Source organism: Clavelina lepadiformis, chromosome 1, assembly GCF_947623445.1.
Source record: "Clavelina lepadiformis chromosome 1, kaClaLepa1.1, whole genome shotgun sequence".
NCBI lineage: Eukaryota > Metazoa > Chordata > Ascidiacea > Aplousobranchia > Clavelinidae > Clavelina > Clavelina lepadiformis.
In genome coordinates, this window is record NC_135240.1 from 21,250,493 (window position 1) to 21,275,459 (window position 24,967).

The window sequence follows — 24,967 nt, forward strand, 5'->3', positions numbered from 1 at the left end:
GTTGCGTGATCAAGTGTAAATAACGTTGGAATAGCCGTTATTTAAAACTATCCCACGGTGTAAATTGTCTAACCCTTCTCGTTTTATTTTATATTTCCGTAAAGTATGAAGTGACCTTGAATGAACAGACTAATGATGGCAACACAAACTCTGTAACCAATGAAAAAAAATGCAAGTAAAATTACTATAGGTGCTATATATCATCCAATTAGGTCATTCAGTATACAAATGGCCGTACAATTTCTTTGCCAACACGACCACGGTAATAATCGTCTAACATTTGTGGTGCATATTTAGGGTATTGTGCGTATTCCTTAAACATTAAACTTTTAGATGTAGGAGGTGGAAGTTCGGGTACAACGGCTTGTGCCATAGACCCAAATTTCGTTTTGTCCGCTCTCTTTCTTCCGTAAACCCGTGAGGTTGTTCGGGCAGTCGACAATGGTGCGCTGTCCCATGATGCTACCTCCATACAATCATTGGGACCTACAATGAATACAGTTTACTTCAAAAAGTGGTGTAGGCAAATATTTAGTATTTAAAAACTAAACATAACAACTTACACCAAGCATTTATAACGAAACGCAGAGCAGAGTAACCCCAAATTTCATAAACAGGAAGAAGTTGAGATGTTGAAATTGTGGTTGGTAGCGTATTCATTTTAGATTAATCGGTATAACATGCAATATATTTTACCTGACACAGGTTTCAATGCTGGTTTGTTTAGGTCTTTTATGGGAAGATAAGGGAAGGTTTCATCGGTTAACGAGGAAGCCCCTGTAGAACAGAAAGTGCCTGGTTGACGTTCGGTTTAAATGTACAGTATAGGCTGGGTAAACTGATAAGCTTGTCATACATCACAAATGTGATACGAAGAATACCGTTAGAGCTAAAAGAATACAACAGGCTTAGCGGTTGAAATCATACCCGATAAGTGGGGTTGGTATTTGTTTTTGCGAGGTTTAATGACAGAATTAGTAAGTGCTTGTGCCCGATCGGCAGTAAGACGAGCGTTTCTTGGTATCACTGGGAACAGTCTGGTCTGAAAAAATATTCCATGGCATGACTTTATAATATGAACAACTTTTTTTATTAAGACAGCTTAAGGTGTGTATGGCAGTACAAAATTCAATGTTAAGTGATATAATAATGTTTTCTATAAACGCTTTGTTAGGACGTGTCCACACAGAAATTGCCACGAGCGTAGCGCGTTTAGCTCGTTCGCAAGCGCGCCAGCATAGGAGAAATATAAAACATTTCCCTCGCGTCCCCACCGAGGCGAGTTCTCAAGCGAAATTTTCCCTGCTATTCTACGCCTGCGATCTCAAGTGGAAAATATATTATTCTCACTCGCTTTCTGGGCGGCGTATGGTAGCTCAGTCGCTCAATTAACTTAAACAAACGTAACATAGGAAAAATTTCCGTGTGGACACAGCCCTTATAGCGTATAGCCTATACTAAGCACCTCTCGTAGGTCGGCGTCGGGTTTATTTAGTTCTGGTACAATGCCAGATGCACTTCTCGCAATTTGCTGAAACGGTTTGGCTTTTTCTATTTCCTGAGTATCAAACGGATATAATATTAGTAACAAGGTCATCGTACTTATTTTCCAACTTAGTTTTCTTGCACCAGCAAAAAGACTAAACTTACCGAAGGTTGGTACTTCCTATATACGCGATGACTGTTTGACATATATGGACTGTCGATCGGTTTTCTTTGAAAATCTTCCAAAGTCATGCGAGTGCGGACAACTGGTATACCCTGCCAAATAAAGCTATTGCATTCATACTTTACTGAATGTTATCACTTCAGCACTAAGGCTGGTGATGTAGCTGAATTTCTTTGGCTGTTAGCCGGTTTCCATTGGTCGTAAGCTGACAACTTTTGGCTATTGCAACTAATTGCTAAGGTATACATTAGTGTTTGCAACCCGGGTTTACTCGAACCCGAAACCCGTTTTTTTGCTGTTTTTTACAACCCGAAACCCGGGTTATAAAATCATGGAAATCCGGGTTTTTTAGGAAAAGATTATAAAATGTTTTAATATGCGGTTTAGCTCGGTTGAATGCTATTCATACTGTTCATTATTTACTTACTGCTTCGTCATAATATATTTATCGCAATACGATTGTTGTAAAAGAAAAAAATTCGGCGTTTCTGTGCCTGTTCCCCCGCAATCTCACTCTGCACTTACGTCGCACACGCTCGCTGGCACTTTGCGCATACATGCAATTAATGTTCGCTCGTTGTCCATCATTTCACTCCTTGCGTGTGTGACGTTGGTGCAGAACGGGTGTAAAATAAGGGCAGGATATTAACATAGAGGCACGCGTAGCACCTTGACAAAGAGCGCCGGCGCGGGACATAAGCGCAAATTGGGAGTGCGGGGAAACAGGCACACTAGCACCAAAACTTCAAGCAGTTTATTTCTATTCCGTCATAGACAGGCCGCAGGCGAACAAACTTTGAAACTTGATTATAGAACCTCATTCATTACGCAAATCAGTGAAAAAGTGTGCTTTATTAAAACAAACTGAATAAACATTTCGTTAATAAAACACATGGTCTTTCATAGTACATATCGAGTCCATTATGGGAGAAAAAAATCGCTTTTATTCGAAACCTGAAAAAAACCGGGTTTACCCGGTTATTTGCTGCCACATATCCGAAACCCGCGTTTTAAAATTTGGCCCAGAATTGCAATCACTAGTATACATGGTGTTTAAGAATTAACACTAATTGCAGGTAATAATACTTTACTTTCTAAAAATTAGAATAAAATTTCGTATAAAACGTGTATAATGCGAAACCTCAAAGTTTAAAGTAAAAAGAAAATTGTAAAATCATATCCAAGTATTAAAATTGCAACTTTAGCAACGCACTGTCACACGTACTATGGGAGTTACCTGATTTTGTATATGCTTCATGTGAAAGGCGATATTTGGTTGAGGGTTATTTCGACGATTAATTGAGGTCGGACGACCTTTACGAATGGCCATTGGCTTCGGTACAAATTCAACCCCATACATACTGACGTCATTTTCTTTGTCCTTTGAAGTACCTTTACTGCGTGAACACATAAAAGATAAATATAAAAACACAGTATTGAGTTACGCGCCGTAATTTCTATTGAAATAATTTAAATGATCTGAAGAAGGCTATGATAACAATGACTTCATGTAGTTCGTTTAATTTTCGTTCATTTGATTCGGACATATGATTAACAAATCTGCAATCTGGTTAAAGAAGATACCGTTTGCACTTACGCATTGTAACTTGCCAACAGCCAGTTTATTTTGCAATTATTATATCTGATTTAAAAAATCGTCGTTTGATTCTTAAAAATCAAGTTTATAAAACTGTGGTGTCATTGTAAATGGTTCGAAACCGTTTTAAAAGTTGGCGTATGTAACAGCAATGGTAAAAGAGTCTGTTTAAATGCATGTTTTAAAGTTTGGTTAAGTCTTAGTGTTTTGTAATTGAAATCTATAGAATTACGTTTGAAAACCCTCCAATCAAATTATGAAAACAACAGATAATGAGCAAAGTTGCGATGCAATTTAACATTTTGTCATTTTTGCGTCGTTTGCGTTCCACTACAATAAGTACTGTACGACATGAAATACTGACTGCTAGAGGTTAGCTATGTCGCAACTAATAGGAACAAAACGTACTTATGTGCTGTTCTGCTCTATAACGTCATTTTGCCTTCTTCCCTCCTTTGTCTCGCATAATATATTACAAAAAACGAGCTATCTTGAACCGAACTGGGTTGGCCGAGTGGTTAAGGCGTTGGACTTAAGTTCCAATGGACAGATGTCCGCGTGGGTTCGAACCCCACACCCAGTACTAAAAACAATTATTTTTTAATCTTTGGCCTTAAATTACACACACTACACACATTGTGAAACTAACTAGTTTACCACATGTCATCAACGAAGTGACTATTTCACCGTATGTAGGTCACGAAGCCTGTTGTAAAAGATAGGCGGTTAGGTTAGGACAGCGGTTCCCAAACGTTTTTGAGCGCGACCCAAATCCGAGTTTGGTGAACATCTCGCGGCCCAAGCTTCAAACGAATAACAATTTAATAATAACGATTGTATGGATGGTTTTTTAGCAGTAGCAAAGTTGCTAAATTCGTTTGCAATGTCAGCAATCTACTCATAGGAGAATGGGTATGCAAAAAGTTGATCTTAGCTATTTAAGGTTTTAATGGAGTTAGATTTAGATTAGAAAGTAGATTTAGGTTAGGTTTAGGTTACTATGTTATAAAATTTAAGTTAGGTTAACAAGAAACTGTAAAAAATAGCTTCCAGCGCACGATTTTTTCTGGTGAAATAGTAGTAGCCTTAAATCAATTGGCTTGCGCGGAATCGAAGTAACTTTCCCAAACTTTTGTCTAACGACAATTCGTATGAGATAGCAAGTGTACAAGGTAACCCATGTGCGTTAGCAGCGAAACTTCAAAAAACGTTTGCAAACCTGAAATTGTATACGTGTTGCCGTCTGCTGTAATAGCAATCATGAAAAAATGAATATGTTTTGTTTTTACCATCACCAATTACCGAAAGTGTATTACAATTTGAAATAAGTTAAAAACATTTTGCCTTCGGTCGGACATACTTTTTTTGCATTGTTTTTGGTACAGCAGCTGAACTTCAACAATATCAATTTGGCATAAATATTATCTATCCATGTAACGACAAATTGTGTAGGTGGTAATCAATGGCGATGAAGGAAAGGCATCTCACGAAAAATGCGTGGTTTAATCTTTACTCCTTCCTGCATATGCTAAGCAATAAACGCTAAAACGAGATGTTAAAATTCAGGTTGATTTGTCCAAGAGGTTAGTTAGGCGTTGGACAAAAGACAGTGTCCGGGTGAATTTGAATCACACACTAAGTTGCCCATGACAGGCAATTGGACCAGGAGATTGGCTAATCCAAAAACATTATATAAATTAAACGTTGTTTAATTTAATACGCAACACATAGTTTGCGATATACAGTATATCATATTACCCGGATATGTCCTTGAATGGATAAACTTTCGGCGTGTATTGCCCGTGAAGAACTCCATCATTCATTCTACGATGATCCGCATTCTCATCTACTGCTCGATTGGGATTTATGTATCCGGCTGCGGCTGCATTTATAGGAACAAGCATTGTTATATTATTGTAAGGATTCACTATTTACTCCCAAAGCTTTAGTTTGGAGTTTGCTTTACCGAATGAAGATTCACATGTGGTTAACTGAATAACAATATAAATATCTTTATCTTCATTAAGCGACGAATTTGCTGTAGCCTAGCGATAGCCTTCATTTACGGTTGCGAAAGAAAAGCATTCAGACGTTGGGGAGGCAAAGAGCTTGTATGAATACGATTCTTAAAGATCATAAACATTGATTGTTCGATTGATCTTAACAACTAATTGGTACATAGATATACCTATATATCGTCATACATTTGACCTTTTGGGGTTACCCAAAGCTGAAAATCAATGCTCAAGAATGCGTTCCGGTGAAATGATACTGAAAGGTTGACAACACAAATAAAGATTAGAGTTATTGGGTCTTTGATAGTGTTGTAACACCAAATATATATCGACTTGCTATTATCATGGTGTTGCCAAGAAGACATTTCTATCATATAGTTTCATGCGTTACACCAACATTATACTACGGTAAAAAATAGAAATAAAAACAGCTATAACTAACAAGTATATCAGCCTACTTGAAAAGGCTATTATAGAGGTATATGGCAGTGGCACAGCAAATGTTTCAGCGTATTTGAAATATAAAGCATTGCTGATACCAACAGTTACGTCTGTTGCTCATCTGGGGAGGTGAAAAAAAATGTCACACGATAGCGACGTCATTATCAAAGCATATCACTATAGACATCATACCTCGTACACCTCTAATTAGAATAAAACGGTTTAGGCATCAATCTACATTAGGTCTCAGTTGTGCATTTTTATATAAGTATAATGGAAGATTTGTATTTGTTGGTTACTTAGTACTATTGCAACAATTGCGTTGTATAGGAATTTGAGTATGTCAAGCTTATGCTTGCCAGACAATTAATGACTTCAGCGTAGTCCATCATTATTTTGGACGTCTTGGGCACTAGCAAAACTGAATTCCACAAGAGGGGTAGAATTGGATAAGGTATTGTCATAAGCCATATCAATCATTGCTTTTATGAACATAAAACTCAATTGTTACCTTCCTTTACATCAAAGTAAGTACGTTGTTTCTCAGCAAAGCCTTCAAGCATATTTTCAACACAATACTCAAGCTTCTCGAAACACAGTTTACGACAGCAATATATTAAGAGCGGGTAAAAATCTAATGTTAGCTTGTCTAGACTTGGGCTTGAGGTATACACAACATCCTGCGATATGGATTAAAAAGTAGGTTGAACTTTAAGCAATAAATCTACAGCGCAAAAACATAGGACGCATTGTAGTACATGTGTCCATTGTCCAAGCAATACAGTGAAAGTGCGTAAATTGCTTTGCAATATTATATCTCTTCAAGTCTAAACGTATGGTGTCTGCACCCCTTTTTGTACACGTAGTCTGTAGTTGGTAGACGTTGCAAATTACAATCGTTTCGTGAGGTTTAGCGTTTATTATTTGACTACAGTGTTACGTTCTAGCAAACCGCTTTCAGTATTTTCACTTCAGCATGTGCCATCTTACTCTCGGATCATCAAGCATAAACTAAAAACTGCAGCAATTAAGTTATTATTGTGCACTTCTGAGTAGACACACGTAACTTTGAAATAACGAATTGAATTTAAAAAGATTGGAATAGTCATTATAAAAGTTCTTATACTTTGTCACATTATTCAAACCTCTCCCACTGTCATCGGACAGCTGTGTTGGCTATATGAGGTAAGCAAAAATAACCACGGTGCGCATACGAACAAAACGGTTACGTTTGAGTTTCGTTGAGCATTACTTACTCGCACCTCTTGTTTGTAATACTTAGGCATATTTACATTAACGACCACGCGATATTATATTGACCGTACCAGTCGCAATAAACATTCCGTGTTAAAGCAAACTCTGATAATGAACTTTCTAGTATCTAGTCTATGGCAACCTATTGTAGTTGTTTTCTCAGCTCTCAAACCAAACCTACCTTCTAGCCAGCCAATAAAATGTCATAGAAAACCTTGCCATAATTGAGGACACCAGCAATCTCTTTAGTTCAAGCCGCCGCACCCATTGTAGTCTTCGTCACGGCAAAATGCACGTCTATGACATGTACATTTGTGCCCGAGCGACTTTAATACCTAGCCCATTGTTAATGAAACATTTAAATCCTTCGATGTTTTACTGCGCATGAGAGAATCATACTTGTCAAATTGTGAAAGTACCAACATTTAAATGGATAAGGTCGTTCTGATTTCAATTAATCTAATCAAAACGCCACCCAGTCTATTGTGGAACTGACGTCCTGAAAACTTTCTACTTTGTACCCGCAACCTTAAAGGTCACGTTATGTTTTCTTAATTAGAACTACGTTCTTGTAACCTGTAATGGCTAAATTACTAAGAATGGCTTAATCAGTCACTATTTTTTTCTTAACTTGACTCTATCGTTACTTACCTATTAAGTTTAAGCTGTCGGATTTTGAAAAGTTTTTAAGACTCGCATGCCTTGCAACCTTTGGATTTTTCCCGAGCACCCGAAAATTCCTAATGGTAACTAACAACTGCTAAAATGTAAAGTCGTTATTGAAGATAAAATATTATGATAAGATAAAAGAATAAAGGTTATACACACATGATTTTCAACATGAAAAATTTCTACCATTGCATATTTGGTTTATATTAAACTACAAGCTTTGATATTTTTTATATGTAATATACATACTATACTGCAACATTTGCGATGCCCCACTTAAACAAAAATTATTACTTTAAACAAAGTAAGTAGGCTATTACCTTATGGAAAAATAAGAAATATATGATATATTGGAGAGATATCTCTGATAATGTATGATCAGTTACACTTTTTGGCAAAACATTTGTTATTTGAGGTTTTTATTATACCAAAACGAAATCAAATAAAATGAAAACAAACGGAGCAGCATTAACCAAACTGAAAGATAACAATACAAATTATACAAAAAATAGAAATAACCAAAAAGAAATACAAAGCGAAACCAAATTATTGAAAAAATCAAATTTTATGTTATAGTATGTTGAATTCATTTTCATTTTCCTCATACTCATTAATTTTGGATATTTTGAGATGGTAAATTACAATTTATCTTATCTATAGTTTGGAATGTTCATGTAAATTGATTTTTCTCTGGCATCTCTTGATCTTTAAAATTTTGTGGAGAGTTATACAACTTGCTCTTTTTTGTTTGATATACCCAGTTTTTTATTTCATTTCCTGTCTAATTATTTTTGTTTTTTTAAATTTATTTTCCTGTTTAAAAAGATCCAGTTTGATTAATTCTGTACTGATACTTTCAAGTGGCACTCTGTAAATATCTTTCACAAGGTTTTCTTTTACAAGAATGCAACAAATTTTTCTTTTAGCCGCCAATGGCACTGTTGCGCCATGGCATCAATATGTAATCTTTGCTACGTCAAGAATGTCAGTTGAGGTCTCGTGTTTTCAAGTCTCTCTAAAATAATCCAGAAAATCATTAACTGTTTCAACACGCTCAGCCAGTATGTGACCTATGAAAAGCGTAAAGAGAGTACGATGTCCATCACTAATGGCTTGATATATGCCCTTCCTTTGTAGCAAAACCTGCTGGGTAAACTGAACCTCGCGACCTTAACAAAATGCTACGACAGTTTCTAGCTGTTACTCTCTTCAATTATAAGTCATTATGCCCCAAACTAGAGGCCTTCACTTGCAAAATTACTAAAATCTCTCCATCAAAGCAATTGACAACAGCTTCCAGTGTTAGCAAGTTCGAATAAACGAAAAACGTGAAAACGTGTGTGACCCACCACCAAAAAGTGCTGTTAAAAGACAAGCTGATTTTGATTGCACAACTTTGTGACCGAGGCACGAAGCAATACCAATTTGTAGGAATCTATGTTGTGTTACTACTTTGGTCAAAGGAGTCTCAAACTGCTTCTGGTCACAAGTTGCACAAGCGTAGTGGTTTGGACGGCTGTTTTGTGTAAAAACTTATACGGAAGTTCTTTGTATGAGTTCTATATATAGTTGTTGGCGTATGTGCTCAGACTTCAGAACATTATCGGAGTAAAAAATTCCGCTTATTTAACGAAAGTAGGCAACGATATTTGAAATCTTTCAGAACCCCATTCTTACTCATTTAGAGGATGCGTAATCGCATATATAGGTCTGATGTGCAATCCTTTAACACATGCCCTACGGACATCTACAACTATATGCCGGCTTTATATTTGAGCAGAAATTGAAATGAAATAAAGACTATAGTTTATATTGACAAGACCTGCAATTTGTCTCCTTAATAGGGGAGATATAATTATATAGGAGAAAGCGTTGGATACAGCCTTTCTCTAACCCGCGAAGCCTGATGCTAGGAAGTGGCCTGCTGGTGAATCATCGGGAACTTGCCAATCATCATCTACCGCATTTACAGTCAACGGAATTGTTGCACTACTGATACAGTGAAGCAGGAAAGCGCTCATCCTCGCATGCAATGCTAGTAAAAACAAAACACAGCCCTAACGAGCAAAGTGCGAACGGGTCGTCCAAAACATTAATTGGCTTTTGTTAATCCTATGGTGAATATTTTTCTCCGAAGTCAGTCATCCGTATGTTTTTTCAGTAATGGTGAACACTTTTATCGTAAATTGCTTTTTAAAAACAAAAGTTACGATCACTTAAGCTTCTCGGCATTAGCAAACAGTTTACGATGCCCTGAATACAATTTACCCTTCACGAGAAGGCTGTAAAGATAACTGGCCACCTGGCGCTAAAAGCGATTATATATGTTTGCCGACGGCTGCCCTGCAGTGTGCTATTTACCTCCACTAAAATTCCCCATTTCCAGCTTTGGAAATACAGCAGACTATTCTAGCGGTCAACAGCAAAGAGTAATATGTTTCGTGATTATCACGTTTTATTCAGATACTGCCAGCGTCATTGGATCCAGACGTAATGAAACGCCGTTCAAAAGAAAGTAACAAACAAACAAAACAGTTAAAGTTACAAAAAAACTGCACAAACCCGTCGCTTATGAGGCGGACGTGTCGTTCACAGCAGTACCAAGCGAAAACGAGTCAAGAACAGGAATAGTGAACATTCATTGTGCACTGTTATTAAACACGAATGGCTTTTATTCAGAAAACGAAACGACAAACAGATAAAAACAAACATTGTTTATTGCATTTTTTGACGACTGCTGATTGCTGCATACCATTGAATTCTGGGGCAATGTCGTAGAATGCTTTAAAAAAGCAGTAAGCCCAGCATTGGTATGTGTACAATGGGGTGCGGGTAGGTAGCACAGTGTTTTCTCTGGTGTGTGTATGCAGTTGTTAAGGGTTTTAGAGTGCGGTGACGTCACGAAATACCAACGGTTTTTCTCGATTGTTTTCAAATAGGCGAACAGTTGGTAACACGACTCACAGTGAAATTTTTTTTGTCAGTGCTCAGCCGACCAAACGGTGCGGTTATTGCCAAATCTCCCCGTAAAATAACGAAAATTTTTACGGCGAGCCTCGTTCAAAGGTTTCGCAGACAGCGGCAAGAGTTATGACGAATAATACCGCAACAGAGGAATGAAATTCATTTTTACTTGATTAATAAGAATCTTTTAAAGGTTGATTTGGATTAGCCTTGTACTGCGTGGTATGGAGGTAGATTTACAATTATAATTTAAATACTGATTTTATTTCAAACAGCGGCAAAGTTCGCAAGGCAAATTACCCGTAGGTGAGAAAAAAAACGTTGTCATGATCGAGTTTCGGGTCGTGTCTGGTAGCGGCGAAAAGCAACGGACTTTTTAAAACCAGCGCCGGGAACCAGTCTAAATATAACTTGTAAAAACTCCACGGGAAAACGTAATAAACAACTTCATAAATAAAGAAAATATTTCATCAAAATTGCATTGGTGAGGGTGGTAAAGCCAGACCATACGTTACATTTTCAACGTTTTTCAAACACAGTATGCAATAAGTTAAAGCTGACAATGGTTTTATGAAGACAGTGAAAAAGTAATTAATTCGACACCATTAGACGTTGCATTGACAACGTGAACAACGTGCTGAAGGCGTCTTTGGAGCACTTATAGACCTAAAATTAGCTCTAATCTCACAAATAAAGATGCCAATAGAACAGGTTTAGAAGCAGAAAAGTGCTAGTACGTACCGTTGTTTTATAAATAAGTTACCTTAATATTAAGAGTGACGTGGCCATGGAAATCCAATAAATACAAAACAAAAACAACTCGATAATCTAAATAAATAGCAACGTTATTAATACCTTTTCAACATTGACGTAGGACAACAAAAACGTTTATGAAGAGCTGCAGCTCAGGGAAAAACAAAATACAAAATGTATAATTGAAATTTGGATGTTAATCAAGCAGAATTAACTAAGGAGCAGAGAAACCAAGATTCATGTAACTGCTGCAAGTATGAAGAGTGTTCGTTTTATGGAGCTACTTCCCAGTTTAATCTCATCATGAGATCACAATGCATTCGTTGGATTGGATTCCGATTGGTACAGGTGACCCGGGACCAACACCGCGATGACCTATAACCCTTGCGCTATAGGAAGGGCTACTGAAATCGAGATAACGTTCGCTCTGGAAGTGACCCATCATCTTGTTCTGCTTCTGCTCCGATATCGGAGGACTTGCGGGAGAAGGGGGAACTGGTGAGCTGTTAGCCTCATCGATGTAAACGTCTGAGGTATCCAAAACTTCGCTGCTATTTACAGATCTAATCTTGCTTGGGGTGGGTGCAAGAGCTTGAGCCGGAAGGGTATGGTCGTTCGTCATCCAGGGATGTCGTAAGACTTCCTCCAATGTGGGACGTTTGCGTTGATCTTTTTGAAGCATGGAAGCGATCAAATGACGACAAGCTGAACTGGTTGTGTTCTGAGCTCGTTTGTGAGTTAGCTCGCACGCAACAATATCTTTTTCTTTTTGGAAGGGAACCTCAGCTTCCACCATTGTGTATAAAAGCACTCCAAGAGACCAGGCGTCCACACGTTTGCCTTCATAACGTCGTTCGATGAACCATTCTGGAGGATAGAACTCAGGTGTGCCAGCAAACTCAGTGTACGGTACGTTCTTTGGGAAAGAAAACAGCATTTTACTTACTTCCGCAACAAAATGTAAAACTTTAAACAATAAAAAAGTAAAAAAGCTCGTCAACGTTTCATTTCTAATTATTTGTCAAACTAACCTTCAACATAGTTCCGCAACCGAAGTCTATCAGTTTTGCTTCTGATGTGTGCAAGTTTAACAGCACGTTTTCGTCTTTGATATCGCGATGAATCACTCCATTTGTGTGGCAGTGACGAACGGCGTGAACAAGCTAACAACGAAATAAACCATTACGACAATGCTACTGATGGTGGTGAATTTATACCATAAAACACCCGCTTTCATTAAGAACGTTAAACCAGTAAAATAGAAATTGAAGATTTTACGAAATTTACATTTTTGCCACCAACCTGTGTAAAGATGTTCTTGGCCACGTTCTCAGCGAGAGCTCCGTGTTGGTTCAAGTAGTCAAATAAGTCGATAACCGGTTGCGGCCGCTCCATAACCAAGATGTAACTGTTGCGACGTTCGTACCAATCCAACATTTTAATGACCCCTAAGCAATTTGATTAAAAGATGTCTAGTTACATGCGAACTTGTTTGCCAAACCATCACCAAAAAATTTATACCATACACAGGTTAGCGCACAATCCGGAAATACAAATATGTTGTTCTGAGAAACAGTGTGTCTGCTTGAAATAGTGTGGTTTATTCCTGTTTACAGTTCGATCACCTGCCAGTACCACCTATTTCAGGTCAATACGTTATGTTTACCTTTGTTTCCTGAGTACGACGCTTTGTGAAGGAGTTCGAATTCGATTGGTACGACCCGGCCGTCCAGCTTACCCCATCGTTTCACTTTGGCCTTCGGGACTTGCTTGATGGCGACTTGCGCATTATCGGATTTGCGAGTGCCTGCAAAAACATTGATGCGGTCACAAGGCTGCTGGCTTGATGGAATCATTCGTTTCAAAATTGCCAAAACAGCAAGTTATGCGCTCACATTAAATAACAACAATTGAGTTTAATGTGCTTAGATTGGGTTAAATTGCAAGCGGGGATTTTTCAAGTGCTGGCAAGCCAGAGTTACGACATCAACGCCCAAAACATGTGTGAACCTTTTTTCCTGAAAATGGTTGATTTAGCAATGTTGAACAAAAAATCGATAAACCAAAATTATTGGAAAAACATCGTCACGAAAAAATAATTAGTTAACAGACTGTATTGAGACCGTGAAAACCGGAGCTGCATTAGCAAGCCAAGATGGGCCATCTGCCCCGATCTCTTGTTATTGTCGAGACTGCGACACGAAAGAGGTACTAACTCTTCTAACGGTCATAAATATTTTAAAAGCTGCGAAGCAACCTAGTATTCTGTGTGAATTCCGAGCCTTATTTCATGGGTGCTTGTGTAGGAAACCCCCTGTATTTTTAAGTGTTGAATAAATTGCTCTATTTACATATAAGCAATCTCGAAAAAACAAACTACTAACTACACCAGTTGCAAAACAAGACTATAATGTACGGGATGGAAGACCCGGTAACTAATTATTTTGTAAAGCGTAAGTTCTGCAACCTAGTTGAAACTTTAAAGTAAACAGCAACCCTTTCAAGCGGTGAAACGACGTAAACTGTCCGCTCACGCATGAGTTTACGCACGGTCAGTGACGTCGAAACGTCCAACGTCACGAGAACTATTTTTAGACGTCTCAGGCTTAAATTAGCGTGGTTGCTGCTTGTGGCTGCAGGGTGTTTCTTCTTATTTTGAGCTATATTTCGCCCGACGATTTTAGTGGCTACGTCAAATACAAAGAATTCCAAATATAGTAACAGTGCTGTCATCTATGCACAAGTTGTGTAGTTCGGGTTAGATATATCATAGTTTTGAAATTTAACGTTACAAAAACATTACATTGGCGACAGTCACTACCAAGTCGTGTGAGTCACCGGCAAACTTGTCTCTTTCTGGCGCAAACATGCGAGATAACCGGCCCAATAAGGGCAAAAGACGTACAGAGATTTACCACATTCTATGCATACGGTGCCACGTCACAAGGCTTTAAAGCAATACGAAAAATTACCCATATCCGCACCATCCGCTACCCAGCGCCTCCATCGTCGTGAGCTGGAGTGTAAGTGACAGGGTGACACAGTCTAGTCGATTACATCACCACACCTTAATGACCTTTTAAGGGTTTCAACCTAGTTTTTGTCGATTCTGCTTTATAAGTAGGCTCATAAATGCAGACGAGCTGTGTGTCAACGCACAAGACAACACAACTAACCCTGGCCGTGGGAAAGCTAACATTTCTGGTCTCCGGCGCTGGCGTTATTCTGCTGAGCCCAGAGCTTAAAAGGAAATGAAAATATGAAAAAAGAAGAGATTACATTTCCTCGTCCGCTAAGAAATGCGATAAGGCTAGGTCCTGGGTATCATGTTTTTACTAGGAACCTATTAACAATCGGCTACGATTATCAAGCACTCAGAATGCTTTGTTTCTTTCGGTAAATCTACGGGTGGCGCGGATTTAATTTTAAAGAAACAGATTAATCCGGCACATGGAAGGGCTCGACGCTTCACAACAAATTCTTAGTTTAATTAGTGTTAAAAGGAAATTAAAGGATCACGTTTGCGGCGTGGGCATCGTCATGTAAAACTGATTTATGTAATAACCGTCACGTTTTCATATTTATTTCATGTTGGAGGGATTTTCACTGAATGTGCAAGTTCATGTAAAAGCGCATACTTCTGCAGTGTTCTAAAAGTAAATTGCAATTTCAACGAAATGCTTTAGGTTAGGATTTGGATATGTGAATCTATTATTTTGAAGGCTATATATGGTTGGGGTCAAATCGTAATTCTTTCTCTAATCAATAACTAGAACGATAGGGTTCAAACGAGTGCAAAGTATGACCACTGCGCTAATGTAAAGGCACGAAATACGTTTTACGATATAACTTTTAAACGAACGTGACTGCACTGTATGAAGTTGTTTTCGTTGCTTTAATTGGAAAACTAAAGGCAGAGTGAAGCAAATTAATTTGAACTAACATGAAGGCCTCTTCTTCCATTTTCGGTTCATTTGAAATTGATGCCAATTGGTGTCAACAATAGTAGCCTACGTGCTGGTATCACGGATTACAGGAGATTTACATGAAAACACATTATTTCTTTTTACTGTACTTTGTTAATTGCAAAAAATCACGTTGTAAGGCGGCAAATAAATTTAAGGTTGTTTTAGGTTGACGCCTACGACATAATTACACTGCGTTGCTACTAGCGAAATGCCATAAAACTGGCGCTTCGTTTCCATACAAACCCTTCAACCTGATGTAAAAAAGCCATCAGGACGACATAAAAACCATCACGACGAATGACGGTACAAGTTTTATGTTGGAAATGAAAAGGTGGTCTGTAGTTAGACTTTTAGCACTCTGCAAGCACTGTAATTATTCCCTTAATGGCCAGTTTGTGGAAGCGACCAGGCCTTTGTGACAGTTAAATCCGGATATCGATGACCGGAGTTGGAAGTTCTAATCTAAACCCTTGGCATGCCGTCCTAAATCAGCACTAAAGATAAAATGTTATAGGGAAGCCAATCATGGCAACAAAATGCCCCCCCGATCTACTGAACACAACGAGAGGGAAATTTATAAAATTTTATACGCCGGGGCGACATGAAGTCGCGTCTTCTGTGAAAAGGAAGTTCCACTTCCCGTTCTAAAGAACGCCGTTTGCTTTGATAAATGTGTGAGATACTTTCCTGGTTTAGCAACTTATTGGCGGACAGATTACGCTCTTTAAGTTAAATAACTAAATTCGAATTCACACGCCCAATAGCATACTTCAGGTTACGTTATTGGCAATGTTCGCCCTATGATTGACAGACGAAATCTCACATTCCATTTGACACACTTGCGTCAGAATTTGATGTACCAGAACACCAGCCGCCACGTGGGGCAAGTTGAAGCATTTTTCAAAGGTTAGGTAACTCGGTGGCGAAATATAGACGAAAATGTCAAAAGAGCGAGAACTAGAATTGCTTTTTTGGCTTCACACGCCCACACCGCCATATAGCGAGTTCCCATAGTTATAACCTGGATTTTATGCGTTGTTCGGACGAAACGGATTTAAATAGTGGACTCGTTGAGTCATGAGCGGAACTAGCGTCTGAAACCAAGGACGATATCTTTGATTTGCCGCCAAACACAGTTCAATATCAAACCATTATTAAGTCAAGCTACGATCAAAGCTACCATTGACGTTTAACCGGAAAATTCACAACGACAACAGTATTAACTACCAAGAACGTTAACGAACCGCTACAGGAAGAACATTAACGTACTGGACCAGTTTAATACATCGTCCAATCCAAATCGATCCGATCGAAATATAGGGCAGTTTAACTTATGAAACTTAGTTGTGTAGTGTGTGACGAAACTATACCTGGAATGGTGCATATGGTGCAAGAAAGAAAAATCCTAATCGATCATTTACATGCACGAAGAGCGTTGTTAATCTAGCAGAAATGAGCAAGTGACCTGAAAGGCTTGCTTGCAGTTCATTAATATCGCTGGCGCTGCTCCTTGTGAACAGCTAGATTATTAGCTCATGCTCACAACATAACAGCAGCCGTTTTTGCTTAGGCGTAATCCGTAACTTTTGTGCCGGAGACGTTTATAAGACCATTGCGTTTTTGGAACACGACCCAAATTGCGCCACACGCTGTGCAATAAATAAAACTTCTTGCGCTGTAGGAAATTTGTTCGAAGAAATGTCGCTCGATGGCCCCAGCTGGACTTTTATGTTCCTCGCAGAAAAAAACCGTCATACTCGTCTTGATATACCAATTAAGAAGCAGCAAACGATGGCCAGGCGGTGTGCACGTCGATACAAAGTGCTAAGCGGGACGAAATCAACCGCAATGAAATCGATCAGCGCAACCAGGCTACATCTGTCTCCACTCGAGCCACCTAGCACAGTCAACACACGTTCGAGAGAAATGAAGAAATAGACAATAACGAGAAATGGGAGAGAGGAGGTAAAATCGGACGCGACACCGTCTGAAACTTTCCCGAGCACAGACGGTTGCCAGGTCGGTGAACAAAGCGAAAATAAATCGATGGAAAACATACTACGAGCACGCCAACAAAGAATGCTCAGCAAAGCAGCGCACATAGCAAAGCCAGTCCCGGAAAACTGGACACAAAAACGCTCAAATGAAACACAATTTTTATACCACACACACCCATATCTGCTGCCGCACTTTTTAACTATTAACTTGAAAAACGTTCATTTACTTTAAACTACTCATTTACAATAACTTTAATACTTTACCAAAACAAATTGAGACAACACTGTTTGCCCAAACTGCAAAGTTGCAAGTCGAACGACGTTTTTACGTTGAAGCTGTACCGTTTGTGTATTTATACAAGCATTGATTTCAGTATTGTGCAATTAAGTCAAAAGGATACTGCGTTGTGATACTAGCGGTGTGGTCGAAGTTGTTATAACCGCTGACTCGTAGCTCTGGTATTTCAACTTAAAATGAAACCCAACGTTCTTACCAGGTACCATTTGATGTTGTTCAGGTATTTCAATATAAGGGCGGACGCCAACAATTTGCTCGAATTCTTTCGAAAGTGCAAGGTCAACTGACCAACCCACGCCTTTGATCAGGGTCTTGACTGCTACATCGCGTGGAATCGAGTGTATGTCTCACACACGTTAAATAATATTTGTGCTGATATTAACTTTTTAGAGCCTTAATTGATCCACCTGACGTTTTAGCCGTCGCATTACTTTGATTTCAAAATTTTCACCTGGTTCTAATGAACAAATATTACCGTCTGGTTATCGTGGGTGGAACAGTTCTATAAACACGACTCGCGCTGTGTTGCGTGATTTGTTTCCTGTTTAACTGATGCGTATTTTTCTTTCAATGCCTTTGGTGACGTGGGCAGTTGTTTGGCAGAATCATTTACCTTGAAACCAAAACGAGGAATATCGCGACATTTGCCAGATGACGTTGGTAGTGGCCTGGGTAACTGTTCGGACAGGCCGTGGCACGCTATTGACTCTACAATACTTCACTCGTTTCGATTACCTGATTGCCGACTTCTTTTGAAGAATTGAGTTTGGCGTATTTAACAACACACGTGCGCAAACGGCCTTTGGACTTGATCGAAACCTATTAAGACCTTGTCTGGTACAAATAAAGTCTGCGGCATTTCATACATAATACATGATATTTAAGTTTTAAGAGGTGGCCTGTATGATATTACCATTCCTTATCCACTTTTATTGCAGCAATACAGTAGCTGCAGCAACATTTTTAATGGAAATATATTCGCAGGGGCTATAACCACGACCTTCGTTTGGTGCTTGAGCAGCACGGTGAGGTTTTGCAAGATCATTTGAGCTCATGATAACACGATTATTATCCGACATCGGCTCCTTTTTCTAGGTTTTGTTTACCATTGTAAGTTAGCATATGTCCCTGGGATTTACGCAGAAGACGGGTACACGTCGCCAAGCAACTACGAGCAGCCTGAGCAACTACTTCGGCATTATTGTTGCTACGACCGGTTGCACCGTCTAAACAAACCTTTAGTTTTCCAGTATTCTATACGAATTAGTTAGCGGATGATTTAACAGCGGGCCTGGGTTAACCGCTTTTTAGACTAAGGTCGTGTCACTTTGTCTTGTCTGGGCTCGCCTTGGTTTCGTGAGTCGCACACGCGACGCCAGTTATACAAGAAGAGGCTTCTGACATTCCACAGTTCTTTTGGACGACCGGTTGAATAAAAGTAATTGGAACAGACTGGCGAGTCAATCCGGCGATGTGAAGAGGCAGCTTAGGTATGCCAAACACGAACCCAATATTATCCTAATCAAAGCGCCTGAGATTGCGACGAAACGATTAAATGTAACGAACAGCAACCGATCTAACCACTTGCGCTGAGGACGCACCTACCATCGCTTTATTAACTTACAAACAGGGAGAAGACGGGTTCGGAATAATCGCCCCACACCTGCTAGTTTGACTTGACACAAGGTGTGGGCTTAAAAAGGCAGACAAAGAGCACATCCGTTTCGTGCTTCTACGGTCCACGAGGGCTTAACAATAAAAAAGAGAAATGCGAAACGTATGGATAAACGAACGGCCCTTTTCCCACCCCACGAAACTAAACCACGCCACCCTATACAACACCCGATGTGGATTTCTGACCAGCACGCTGTTAATGAAATATTGTTCGTATTGATGGAGTACAAATGTTGTATGTTCCGTATGGTTGCATACCCAGTGGCGTAATACTTCAAAAAATTCCCCTGTGAGGATCGTGTTTTTGGGAAACGCTATCGCCATGAAATTTCCCATTCAAATGATTCATGTTGTGTAACGAATTCACTCACCTAAGCTCGTTTTTACATGAAACCGGTAAGGAAGGGAGGCGTAAAAAGCTACGTACAGTAGTGATGTAACTTCAATGTGCAGGACTCGTAACAAATTGAAAATGACACCGCGATGGCAACCAACCTTCTGATGTTTGTTTTGTGAAGGAACTAATGGGCGTACTCTATTGCTCTTACCCAAATATGCGAGAAATGCGCTGCGTTGGCTTGCATGCTTTACATATCGGATTTGAGGGCGGTTAATTTACAGAACGTATTCAAATCGACCTTTGAAGCCCTTCATAATACGCAATCAACTCAATAAATACGTCCCATGATTTGCAAGGCAGCGAAACTTTTTTAACAAGTGAAACGTGATGTTTGTATTTTCAAAAAATCCAAGGCCTTTATCCTCGAAAATTCAACCACTAAAACGTCTGTAGATAACACACTTTGGGGAATCTAAGAAAAGGTCTCAGACATTTGCAAGCAACGCTGCAAATTGTTTTCGACGGTGAAATCCTGTGGTTGAGCGTTATCTATAGTTATTTTTGCAGCGCAGTGATAAACTCCGGAAAATAGAATAATGTCTGGTTAGTCAAATCAAGCAAAAATCAAGTAAAAAAGGGGATCTTGCAAAAAAATAAACTTTTATGAAAGTGACGAAACAAACAACAAAATTAAGCAGAAAAATATCAAAAACCGACAAAGGACAACCAGAAGTTACTCTTCCACTAACTAACAAACAACCAACCACATGTTAATAAGATTAACGTACCGTCAGGAATCTAATTTCTGCGAACGATTGGATGGCGGCTATGTGCGAAAGCAAGTTGTTGATTGCGGTTACAAATGCTAGCCATCGCTAACGAATACCATGTAAACAAGATGTAACATTTAGCAGTTAATAGTATAACATGTTTGACTCGTGAAACCCGCTCTAGTTAATGGTTTTAGAAGTTGAAACATGCTGCTGCAAACCCTCCCTATTCTGCAATTATTGTGTTGTTCTAATCGGTTCTACGACCAATGCACCAGTATACTGTATTGTCTACTATTTAGGAACTTGTACGCAAATCATACTGTAATTAGTCGATCGAAAATACGCTCTTTTGTTCTTGGAATTTGCACAGAGTTTCTAGACAGATTGGTATATGTTAAATGCCTCAGTGACTTCCGTTCGCAAAACATCTATTGGTTATAATGTATTTTAAACACAGTAAGTAAAGTAACAAAAATGCACTTACCAGCGTAAACACTTCCACCACCGCCAACTCCAATCAATCCTTTTAGATCATATATCTTCTTAAACGAACTGGAAGATCTCTGATCCGCAATGTTCGGAGTAGGAGGAAGAACGGATTCAGTAAGAGCCACAGGGTCTTCAGCGCGTTTAAGGTTGTTTGATTGACTTGCATTCGTTTGTTCGATATTTTGTGTGATTGGTTGAAACATCTGCTCCCCGACTGATGACGTGCTGGGTTGGGGCACGGGAAAGTGAGCCTGCTGGCTAACAACGTCTTTTCGCTTTTGTTGGCTACGCGTGTGGTATCGGGCGACTGGTTTATCGCTCGCCAGGACTGCTTGCTCTTTCTTAGTCAGACGGCCGCCTTGTTGAGAGTAATTCTTTTCACTCATGGTTGTCTTCTTAACGACGCGTCCGTTTACTGAACTTCGCAAAAAATAACCTGACTGTTCGGTCATCGGTACGACAGGTGTTTCATAACAAGGCGACCTATTGGCTGAAGAGGACGAAGGTACAAGAAATCCAGGTGATGGCTGGGCAGGCTGGTGATTGCTAACGACAGCCGGATATGCGGCTGTGATCGGGATTGCGAAGGAAACCGGTGATGCGGAAGTCTTTGAGTCACCGACCGGACGCTTGTTTTTCTTCGAGGGAAACTTTTTCGACTTTCGTTTCGACTTGGACGAATGTCGTTGGGTTGGAATGGTGACGAACGGGTAGGGCACTTCCGCGTTTGATGCAACGGAAAGACCCGATTTCTGCTTTGAAACCGTCGATGGTCCTTCCATTGAAACGAAGACGACGTCATCGTCTTCATCGTTGTCGTTTTTAGAACGTTTTTGTGGATTGTGATCCCGACTTGTGTCCTGCCTGCGCATCATCTGCTCGACAGGACTACAACTTCCAGTGCTGGTTCGATCGTAGAGATGGACGTGATTGACTCCGGCAGTTACATCACTGGTGGAGCAAGTGTGACATATGGAGGAGTCACCATTGCATTTGGTATGCATCCCGACGTGATAGTAGGACTCTTCTTCGTCGGCTCTTCGCTTCCTAGGGGAGACGCTAGGCAAGGAATGGGTGGAGGACAATGATGAAGAAGAATATGAAGACAATGTGGAGGAGGTAGACATATCGGAGACCTTTTTGGGACTCGTAATATAACGCTGGTATCCGTTGGAATTGCTGATGGTTATAGCTAGAGGCACCATTTGACTTTGGGGTAACTGGTTAAAATAGGAGCGAGAATAGGAGCTTCCCAAGCTGCCTCCAAGAGTTCCTGCGTTAGGCGATGGAGGAGCGGAGGATAGGGACATTTTGCTGTCACGCACAACTGTGGAGTCTCCACAAGCACCAGTCGCACTGAAGCGGTTTTTGTTTTTCAGTTCGTTGGTGATTCCAGGCAAATGTGAGCCATTGGGACTGGCATGAGGATGATGCCGTTGATGGTAGTACGCTTGTCGGCGAGCTATATTCTCCGATGTCACTTGACTTGATGGAACAATAAGGGGCATTGTTGGGGGCTGCATCGGTCCGAAGCTAGTTTGGGTAACATAGGCAGTAGCTTTGGAGTTCTCAGCATTCCAAAACTTCTTCAAAACGTAAGGCGAGGTATTGATGTATTCGGCATAACTGCTGCTTAAAAATCCTTCACTGGGGAGAGAGGGATCCTGGGCGGTCCCCACTGTTTCTTCGTCGACAACTGTTACGCACTTCCCGACGTTATCTGCTATGCCAGTAAAATCACACACCACTTGTCCGTCCAAGGCGCTACTGTTAGAAGACGGCGACGCGCCGAAAGACAAGGGTTTTGGATTCGAGCCAGAAATCGAATTAGGAGCATACCACAGCTGTGGCGGGCTACTACCGTCCGGCACGTGAACGCAGTTGAGCACACTGCCGTGAAGAATCATGTCGCAGACGTTGGACGTGTGTGTCATGGCGTGGCCAACACTGCTGGTAGCATTTGGGACAAATTGACAAAATGCGGAATTAAGCTGCGTGTGATGGAGGCCATCCGTCGACATGTTTGCCAATTATTTACGTACACTCAATTCTGTGAATAGCGATCGCTCTTAGTTAGGCAGTACAAACACGACGTGGTTGCGCTCTTGATATCCAGATGCTGCCTTTTATAGAAACATGACAGTTCCTCGTGGGTAATTTCCACAACGTAAAGTCGACGTTCTGATGTACAGCGAACAAAGTACAGCTAGTAATATCGTTTAGCTTGAATAGTCGTCTACAATCTGTAAACAAAAGACAATGAAACGTCAAAGAATAAGTTAACAACAACACAAGCCACTAAACATCACTTCCTGGATTCGAAAAAATCACGCATTATTCCTAGAACTGGTCACTTGGGTGAGCTGTGGACACAGCACGAATGACAAGCCCTCATTTGTCAGCTACCTTCAAACTGTCATTACAAAAAGTTTAACTGCCGTTCGGATCAAAACTGCTATCATACACGACACATAAACAAACCATTACGTGTGGGTATTTATGGTATAATGACTCACTATTGACTTCTTCCTATTTCATAGTCGTGCCTTTTTCAAAAGGCTGATATTAGTCCTAATTGCATTTAACAGCAGTGTATTACCCGCTCTACCATAAACAATGCTCCATCACTATAGCCATGGCCAGTTGTCCAAAACAGCAACGGAGTGGGTCGAATTGTTTTTGTAACGCTATCGGCCCGACTTATAGCGACACGCACTGACAACAATAAAAATATTTTGTTGTGCGCGCTCAGAAAAACGAGGCTAATTATAGGAGACAAACAAAGAATACGACGCTTTCGTTTTCCTGACAGGCGCACTGCTTTTCGCAGAAAATGCTTTCAACAAAACTTCTTGGGAATATTACTTCTGCGATAGCTGATCAATTAAACAGAAATCTTCCTCACCGAAATTATATTAATAGTTTATGTGTTAAACTGTTATTTGAATATAACATCTCATATAACAACAATATAACAACTCTGCCAAATGCAAAAGTATAGTTTTCTATCAAACAAGTAAAAAATAAACCGATGTGTTTCACATTCTACACTTAACCAGATTTCCTCGCTTGCCAGTTGTATATAGAATACAACGATTACATTACTTTTAACCTACAGTCAACGACGAAAGTTATGTATAAAACTCGACTAAGCAGAGAAAAGATTTTATCCGATTTAATTAGTACAAAAAGTCTTGATAGTACCAACACAGCCACACACCTCTACTCAAACCTCGCTGACTTCATCTGAGTAGAACGCGACACAGACGGTTGTATAAGATGGGAGACAAAAAATGAAAAAAGAAACGACTTGTCGTTCTAAAGCGAGGTGGAAAGAAAAAAAGGCGAGTCGACTCAACGGTGCGAATTGTCCACAGCATGCAACAGCCTTATGGGTCTCTTTCATACTACGATAGATAAGCTGCTAGGAAATTTTTACCTCACTTCGATAAAGGTCCGCCAGGACAATGCGCTTAATCACTCTGCTGAATTGATGGACTTTTTAACACTCTGCGTCTATTGTGATGGACAATGTCCGACAACTTCAAACTGACAACTTTGGCGTAAGCAATCTCACTTGTCCGCGAAACTCGCGATTTTGTCATTTATTTTTATCTAATTATCAGTTTCGCAGCCAATTACGAAGTACGTAATTCTGCGTTAGCAGTGGCAAGTCGATTACGGCGAAACTTAATAATCCTGTGATGTGGTAATGCAAACAGCTTTACAAGATCCAGATTTATTTTAATTAAGAATTCCTATCTACAATATCCACAAGAACAAAATCACATGCAGGAATAAGACAATCAACGAATGAACTAGGACTAATAACACTCTGATTAACTGTAAAAAAGATATACGAACTTATTCTTTGAGTGAAATTATTCTGCCAACTTAATTCCGGCTCTGGTTCTACGCTCATCTAGCACATTATTTTCTTAGCTTTCCGAAAAGATGTCGTTTAAGTTTTTTTTTATAAAACACTTCTTGTATAAAAGTGAATGTATTCTGCTATTGATATAAAAGGCGGCCCCTCAGTTGAGCCGTTGCCAGGGTAGTTCGAATT

The 24,967-nt window shown here is 39.8% G+C and overlaps 2 protein-coding genes and 1 non-coding gene across 3 annotated transcripts; 1 reads left to right on the forward strand and 2 right to left on the reverse strand.

Moving 5' to 3' along the window:
- Positions 1-73: 73 nt before the first annotated feature.
- Positions 74-6,398, reverse strand: LOC143472338 (uncharacterized). Its single transcript, XM_076969969.1, has 8 exons — positions 6,234-6,398; positions 5,025-5,148; positions 2,907-3,066; positions 1,651-1,761; positions 1,466-1,558; positions 928-1,042; positions 697-777; positions 74-486 (listed from the first exon to the last, which is right to left on the reverse strand). Exons 1-8 carry the CDS (start codon positions 6,283-6,285, stop codon positions 218-220), a joined length of 1,005 nt encoding a protein of 334 aa, XP_076826084.1. The 5' UTR covers positions 6,286-6,398; the 3' UTR covers positions 74-217.
- Trnal-uaa (transfer RNA leucine (anticodon UAA)) lies at positions 3,767-3,849 on the forward strand. Its single transcript has one exon. It is a non-coding gene; the product is annotated as a tRNA-Leu (tRNA).
- Positions 6,399-10,082: 3,684 nt separating the features above from the next.
- LOC143444389 (uncharacterized) lies at positions 10,083-23,167 on the reverse strand. Its single transcript, XM_076943568.1, has 5 exons — positions 20,897-23,167; positions 13,029-13,169; positions 12,665-12,810; positions 12,394-12,525; positions 10,083-12,278 (listed from the first exon to the last, which is right to left on the reverse strand). Exons 1-5 carry the CDS (start codon positions 22,920-22,922, stop codon positions 11,664-11,666), a joined length of 3,060 nt encoding a protein of 1,019 aa, XP_076799683.1. The 5' UTR covers positions 22,923-23,167; the 3' UTR covers positions 10,083-11,663.
- Between the last annotated feature and the right edge of the window lie 1,800 nt (positions 23,168-24,967).

Excerpts from the sequence above, each read along its gene's own strand:
- LOC143472338 (XM_076969969.1), bottom strand. The coding sequence starts at position 6,285 with ATGCTTGAAGGCTTTGCTGAGAAACAACGTACTTACTTTGATGTAAAG. Across the intron at positions 5,149-6,233 it reads TTACTTTGATGTAAAGGAAG|CCGCAGCCGGATACATAAAT; the intron begins GTAACAATTGAG and ends CTATAAATGCAG. Across the intron at positions 1,559-1,650 it reads ATAGGAAGTACCAACCTTCG|GAAATAGAAAAAGCCAAACC; the intron begins GTAAGTTTAGTC and ends TTTGATACTCAG.
- LOC143444389 (XM_076943568.1), bottom strand. The coding sequence starts at position 22,922 with ATGTCGACGGATGGCCTCCATCACACGCAGCTTAATTCCGCATTTTGT. Across the intron at positions 12,811-13,028 it reads GTCGTACTCAGGAAACAAAG|GGGTCATTAAAATGTTGGAT; the intron begins GTAAACATAACG and ends CAAATTGCTTAG. Across the intron at positions 12,526-12,664 it reads CCAAGAACATCTTTACACAG|CTTGTTCACGCCGTTCGTCA; the intron begins GTTGGTGGCAAA and ends TTTCGTTGTTAG.